This window comes from Pundamilia nyererei, unplaced genomic scaffold, assembly GCF_000239375.1.
Source record: "Pundamilia nyererei isolate P.nyererei 1_Seehausen unplaced genomic scaffold, PunNye1.0 scaffold00638, whole genome shotgun sequence".
In the NCBI taxonomy this organism is placed as follows: Eukaryota; Metazoa; Chordata; class Actinopteri; order Cichliformes; family Cichlidae; genus Pundamilia; species Pundamilia nyererei.
The window spans coordinates 100,357-107,770 of NW_005188039.1; the positions used below are offsets into that span (position 1 = coordinate 100,357).

The 7,414-nt window shown below is 46.5% G+C and overlaps 1 protein-coding gene across 1 annotated transcript; it reads left to right on the top strand.

The window, feature by feature from the left end:
- Positions 1-880: 880 nt before the first annotated feature.
- Positions 881-2,381, top strand: LOC102192791 (histone-lysine N-methyltransferase SETDB1-B-like). Its single transcript, XM_005754757.2, has 2 exons — positions 881-922; positions 1,082-2,381. The coding sequence occupies exon 2, from the start codon at positions 1,211-1,213 to the stop codon at positions 2,330-2,332; it is 1,122 nt and encodes a 373-aa protein (XP_005754814.1). The 5' UTR covers positions 881-922; positions 1,082-1,210; the 3' UTR covers positions 2,333-2,381.
- Positions 2,382-7,414: the final 5,033 nt, after the last annotated feature.

The following is a 7,414-nucleotide window of genomic DNA, read 5'->3' on the forward strand; positions in this document are numbered from 1 at the left end:
CCAACACAGACCTCTCCGCTCAGCTCCGATCACTCCCTCCAGTGCGCGGTCGTCCGCGATCTCCGGTCTCGTTCTCCTTTTCCGCACGCCTTGGCCAGCTGCCTATAGCCGGGCCTCTGTGCCGCTCTGCGCGGCCGTCGCCCACACCGGTTACCATGCCATGTCTCTCATGCCATGTCTCTCATGCCATGTCTCTCAAGCCTTCTCTCATGCCATGTCTCTCAAGCCTTCTCTCATGCCATGTCTCTCAAGCCTTCTCTCCAGCCTTCTCTCCAGCCTTCTCTCCAGCCTTCTCTCCAGCTTCCTCTCAAGCCTTCTCTCAAGCTTTTTCTCCCCCCAGTTGCTCTATGGTCTGCCAGGCCCTCTTATTGGCCTCTCTGGGATCTCTCGCAGGTGTGATCAGTTTACTATCAGGTAGGGGCGGAGTCTTTACAGGACAGGTGTTCAATTTAAATAAGATAAAAACATGCAATAAAGCTCATACAAACAAACCCAATATACAATATTAAAATATTAAAACAGATAAAACATTGCAAAACATGCACAATAAAAACTCTAAATAACTTGTCCCGTTTCACCCCGTGACATTTACAACCATAATCTATTGCAGGGATTAGAGCATGCCACAGGTATTAAAGGTGCTGTGCTTCAGTGGTTTAAATCATATCTAATAGAAGTCAGTTTGTTCATGTAAATGAGAAGCGCTTTTCACCCATCAAAGTTAATTGTGGAGTTCTGCAGGGTTCTGTACTGGGACAAGTTCTGTTTAAATTAATTCAATTAAATTCATCTTTATATATTTACTGCCAAGTCACAATAGCAGTCACCTCAATATTAATATTGCAAAGTCAAAAGAAATACACCCCAATTCTGCGTCATTCTCGCGGGCAACCTACTTGTTTTGGGGCCTAGTTGCCACAAAGTATGAAAGCAAATTTTGGAATGGTTCCTATTTTCGTACACGTCTAAGTAGCAAAAAAGAATCGTAGTGCGAGTTGTTTTGTGTAATTTAAATACTTTTGCGATGCAAAATCTGAAAGGAAGTTTAACGGTATGTTTCTTTGTTTCCTTTTGTACGTAGCCTGTCAGTGCTAAAGGAAGTTAGCTAGCTCGAGCGACCGATTTTTAGCTTTTAATTGCTTCTGCTCACAAAAAGGACCAGACCTTTGTGATTTTTGAGGTGGATATTCGGGATACAACAACAGTGGCCATGGCTATGATTATGACTGTGGATCAGTTGGAGACAAAAACATTGTTACTTCAGGAGTCCTTGAAGACAGAAGAAAACCTGTTGGATTATGAATGTGAGGAGTCCTTGAAGACAGAAGAAAACCTGTTGGATTATGAATGTGAGGATGAAAAACATATTTTTGAGTCTCCAAATGACTCAGTTTGCTGTGTAAATGAAACTGCCAGAAAGAGGAAACTATGCCAAAACGGCTTGGACTGTCCCAGACCATTTAAAAAGCCAGTGGTAGTGTTGACTAGACTTCCTGAATATAAGAAACCTGCAAGAATTAACAAATGCAGTGAGAGCGACAGAACACCACCACCCACTTCACCTCCGAGCACCAGCACCAATGCGGCAGATGTGGCTCCTGTTATAATATCATCAGTGTTTGGCCATTCCTCCAAGGAAATAATAACTGCCCGACCTGAGGCACAGAAGGATGAACTCAAATTGAACATGGTAGTTCTGGCTAGGAGAAGACCTATGAGGTGGCAACAGGGGAAAATAGTCGAGATAGTTACAAGGGAAGACGGACGGTTAAAATACAAAGTCAGTTTTGAAGAAAAAGGGAAGAGTCTAGTATCTGGACACCACGTTGCTTTTGACACCACAGCAAAGGTGGAGCAGCTGTATGTTGGTGCCCGTGTGGTGATTCAGTGTCAAGATAACAAGTACCGGTTCCAGCCTGGTGTCGTAGGCGAGCTCCGCAGCAGAAAGAACCGCCTAAGGTTCTTGATCTTTTTGGATGATCACACGCCGGTCTATGTTGGGTTACCTTTAATTCATTTGGTTTGGAAACCTTTGGAAAACATTGCAGATGACATTCCAGAGGGCCCTCACAAAGACTTCATAGAACATTACCTGAATAAGTGGCCGTACCCTCAGTTAACCCAGTACAGGCTTGGACAGACCCTTAATGCTGAATTGAACAGAGTCCTGCAAAAGTGTGAAGTGCAGATTATTGACTGCAGCTTAATGCAGGTTATCTTTCAGGAGAGTGAACATAAGGAGTGGATATACCGAGGTTCATCACGACTGGCGCACATGGCAAAGTTTTTGGAGATGAAACACAGAGAACAGCTTGAGTGCGACTCTGACTGAACGTCCCCTGATGCATGAGCTGCAAAAATTGAAACTATTTTACAATCGGACGAGATGCCTTTTTTTGGGGGGGGTTATTTTGTTTTTTTTGTGGAGAACCAGCAGCCAGTAACAAATGAGTGTGATGGTACAAGCATACTCACACTCATTTTTAAGCTTGAAACAGGTTTTATTTCTCCTTTTTTTTTTTTTTGTATTTACTTTTAATGTACAGACTTGAAGAAATATATATATATGTAGTTGGTGGATTAATGCATTTCCAAATGTTTGTCCAACATAAACAAATTACCCAATAAAAAAAAAAAAACACCCCAAAATTCTATGTAAGTCTTGTTGGTAGCAGCAGCCTTGTGCCTGCCAAGTTTGGTGTCCGAAAAAGCGTAACAAGGAACCAATGAATTGTAGCTAATAGAAGTTTGTGTAAATAAACAGGTCGCCAGCAAGCCGGCAGCCTGGCGTGCGCACGGGCCATCGCTGGAGCCCGGTGGTGATAGCCCTGCCCTGTTTCAAAAAATTACCCATCTTGGGTGTATGCACATTTTACATCATCGTTTACATCGTTCATGATGACTGTTTCAGTATTTCTTTGCCTTCTTCAGGCTTGCCCAACGTGTGTTGTCTTGTCTCTCTTTGACTTCTGTCTTGTCTGTGTGTCTTGGCTTTTATGCTCTTTCTTTGCTCCTCCCACTCTTGGGTTTCCAACTTGTATTTCTTAAAAATTCTTACTTGCTTTTCTTTCTGTTTTTCTTTTCGTGACTTCCTTGTCCTTCCTTCCGGAACCTGAGGTGAACGGTCCATCAATGGGATTGGGGTCGGTGCCCCCTGTTCAAAAAATTACCCTTTTTTTTTTCAGTTTTCATTTCTTCTTCTGATTTTCTTTAACTTTTCTATCTTTCTTTGCCACTCTGGGCTTTTCTCTCTCTTCCCTTTTTGTTCAATTTCCCATTTCTTTTAACTTTTTCTATTTCTTTGTTTTTTCGTGACTTTCATGTCTTTTTCTTCGTTTTTTAATTTTATTATCTTTGTTTTTCTTTATATGGCACACCCTGCTTTGTAGACATCCCTCCTATGTTCTTTATGTTCTCTTTTATAGCACCTCCTTCCTTTATATCCTTTCCATTTTGTCGTGATTTTCCTTGTTTGTGTCACTCATTTCTTCTTTGTTTGTCTTATCTTTCTTTGTGTCTTTTTCGTGACTTTCTTATTCATGTTTTTAAGTTTTATAGGGTTAGGATGTGGGATTGAGTCTGGTCGCTAAAGGGTTAGGGTTAGGGGGTTAGGGTTAGGGTTAGGTATTAGGAATCTGAGTTTTTGTTATTTCATTAATGTGATTCAGGTCCACTGGCATATAGAGGTCCATAGTTCTCCACTCATGTACTCCTGTATCCCCTGTACCTTAAACCTTTGTTCTCCACTGGTCCTCTGGCGGGTCTTTTTATTTGCTTTATTGCATTGTATTTTTAAGGAAATAGACATATTTATATATACACTGATATAGTATTTTCTATTTCAAATGTATTCATTAGTGATCCAGAGGTTATTTACAATGAACTAATTTTTGTTTTAAACAACTATTTTCCCACAAGCAAAGAAGAAAAAAAAGCAAATCAGACTCCAATTGGAGCTCACACCTTCTACACCAAGATCCCTCTCATTGAAGGGAATATTACGGTCAAGGTAAGTATACAAGGTAAGTTTAATTTTTTTTTTTTTTGTGGGAAAATGAGACCAAGTTCAACAGATCACTACAAGACTATTTACATAAGATGACCCACAGAGACTTCCATAAAGTGAAACTAAATAAACTAAGTAACTCAAACACTCCTATCAACACTCCTGCAGTATAAATAACTTTATTCTCACATCAAAAGCGAGAGATAGCAAATCTACATTACACTAATATCATCTAAAGTTTAGCCCAAGGAGTTCTGATGTTCAATTTCTTGATTCACAGGTCCTTATGCCTCCTCCTCTGTCCCTCCGTCCACGCTGCCCAGGGTTGTAGTTCCAGGATGCCCATAAGATTCAGTGGATGTGTTTGAAAATGTCGGACCAAGGGAGTTATTCAATCTGTCTTACCCAATGCTGTATATATGTTATTTTAACCTGTCTACATTAGTCTAACCCGTTTCCCCCATATACATCAGAGAGCACCTGTCAGGTTTCGTAGATCGGACTCACGCGCGGACCACTAGTGTCTTCAAAAGGGGCATTTATTTACAGTGTTCCTCTACAGTGGAATTCATATATACACATAATGGTGTCAAGGGAAAAGGGGCCAGGGTTCCAGGGTCCAGGAGTGAAAGAGGCAGGAGTCCAGGAAGGGAAGGTTTCCATTCAGCCCTCGCACATCTCCTCTCCTTTCCTCTATCTCTCTTGCTTCCGTTCAGTCGCCATGCACAGGGAAAGAACAGGTCCAGAGGCAATCTATACACAGGCAGAAAAAAACCATTAGTTTCCTGGTTCAGACAGGCTCACCAACTGACTTTACAAAATACAGGACGACTGACGCTGATGGCTCAACGATCCAGCGACAAGTAGAGCAGACTCACCCTCTTAAGAAGGGTTCCAATCTCTCATGATCAGCGACAGATGTGCTGATCACCTCCAGGTGCGTAGGCCAGGGGCAGGAGCCCATACTGAGCTCCGCCCCAGCAGGAGAAAGAGAGAATGGAAGAGGGCGAGAGAGAAAAGTAAACAAAAACAAAACACCCCCCCCTCAATGGGAGCCTCCCGGCGACCCACCAGGCTTGTCCGGATGCAGGCGGTGAAATTTCCGGAGCATGGGGACGTCCAGAACGGCCGCCCGAGGGACCCAGGAGCGCTCCTCCACGCCATAGCCCTCCCAGTCAACCAGGTACTGACAGCCACGCCCCCGGCGCCGAGAGTCCATTATGCGAGTGATGGAGTAAGCCGGCAACCCATCCACGAGCCGGGCGGGAGGAGGGGGCCTGGAAGGAGGGCACAGAGGACTGGACCGGACAGGTTTGAGTTGTGAAACATGGAAAACATCATGGATCCTCATATTGCGAGGGAGTTTTAACTTCACAGAGACAGGGTTGACCAAGGCGGAGATTTCAAAAGGGCCAATGAAGGTGGGTGTAAGTTTCTTGGATTCAGTCCTGACCGGAACAAAGCGGGTAGAGAGCCATACCTTCTGGCCGACAGAGTATTCGGGTGCTGGAGTCCGGTGCCGGTCTGTGATGCTTTTGTTGTTCTCCTTCGTGCGTAGTAGGGCCGCTTGAGTTGCCCGCCAAACTCTGCGGCACCTGCGCAGATGAGCCTGGACGGAGGGTACAGAGTGCTCACCTTCCACAGCAGGAAAAAGAGGAGGCTGATATCCCAAGGAAGCTTCAAATGGAGACCGGCCGGTGGCAGAGGCAGTCAAGCTGTTATGGGCGTACTCGATCCACGGCAACTCCTCACTCCAGATGGTTTGATTGGTGGAGGCGACACAGCGCAGGGCGGTCTCCAGTTCTTGGTTGGCCCGCTCGGACTGGCCGTTGCTCTGAGGATGATAACCCGAGGATAGACTGACCTTTGCGCCCAGGGAGTTGCAGAACTCTTTCCAGACCCGAGAAGTGAATTGAGGCCCTCTGTCAGACACTATGTCTTCCGGCATCCCATGCAGGCGGAAGACGTGAGTGGCGAGTAGGCGTGCGGTCTCTAAAGCTGTGGGAAGCTTAGGCAGAGCAATGAAATGAGCCGCTTTAGAGAAACGATCGATTATGGTGAGAACGACAGTGTTACCTGCTGATGGAGGTAGCCCGGTGATGAAGTCCAGTGCTATGTGAGACCATGGCCTGGAAGGAGTGGATAATGGATGAAGCTGACCCGCCGGGGGTTGGTTTGATGGTTTGTTTCGGGCACAAACCGTACAAGCAGTGATGTATTCCCGAGTATCTTGGGTGAGTGAGGGCCACCAGAAGTACCGCTGGAGAAACTTGATGGTGCGATGTATCCCTGGGTGGCATGAGAACCGGGCCGTGTGAGCCCATTGCAGAACCTGGGATCTGACAGAGCGCGGAACATAGAGTCGGTGGGCGGGCCCCCCTCCCGGATCCGGTTCGGCTACCTGAGCCGCCCGGACAGCCGCCTCGATCTCCCAGGTGATGGCCCCGATAGTACAGGTCGCCGGCAGAATAGAATCCGGATCCGCCCTTTCGTCAGCAGCGGAGAACTGACGGGAGAGAGCGTCCGGCTTGACGTTTCGGGAACCGGGTCTGTAGGTGATTGAAAAGTGGAAACGGGTGAAAAACAGGGCCCATCTGGCCTGTCGAGCGTTGAGACGTTTCGCCATTTGAAGGTAGGCCAGGTTTTTGTGATCGGTCCAGACCACGAAGGGTTGAGTGGTGCCCTCCAGCCAATGCCGCCATTCTTCCAGGGCGAGCTTAATCGCCAAGAGCTCCCGATCGCCCACGTCGTAGTTACGTTCTGCAGGGGTAAGACGACGGGAAAAATAGGCACAAGGATGCATCTTACCCTCCCTCTGTTGGGAAAGGACGGCCCCCACCCCTGAGTCGGATGCGTCGACCTCTACCACGAACTGAAGAGTGGTGTCAGGTTGGACCAGGATGGGCGCTGAAGCAAACCGTTTCTTGAGCTCCTGAAAGGCTGATTGGGCAGCGTCACTCCACTGAAAAGCAAGCTTGGGAGAGGTTAACTGGGTTAATGGTAAGGCAATCCTACTGAAGTCCCGTATGAATCTCCTGTAGAAGTTAGCGAAGCCAAGGAAGCGTTGCAACTGGCGACGGTTGTTTGGTTCGGGCCAGTTCACAACAATCCTTGACTTTCACAGGGTCGGGTCGGAGATCTCCACGCTCGATTATGTACCCTAGGAAGGCAACCGAGGGCACATGAAACTCACATTTCTCGCTTTTGACGAACAGCCGGTTCTCCAGAAGGCGTTGCAGTACCAGCCGGACCTGGGTCTCGTGTTCAGCCTGGGAGGAAGAGAAGATCAGAATGTCATCTAGGTAGACAAACACAAATCGGTTAATAAAGTCCCTTAGAACATCGTTGACCAGAGCCTGGAATACTGCAGGTGCGTTAGTGAGGCCGAACGGCATTACCAGATACTCG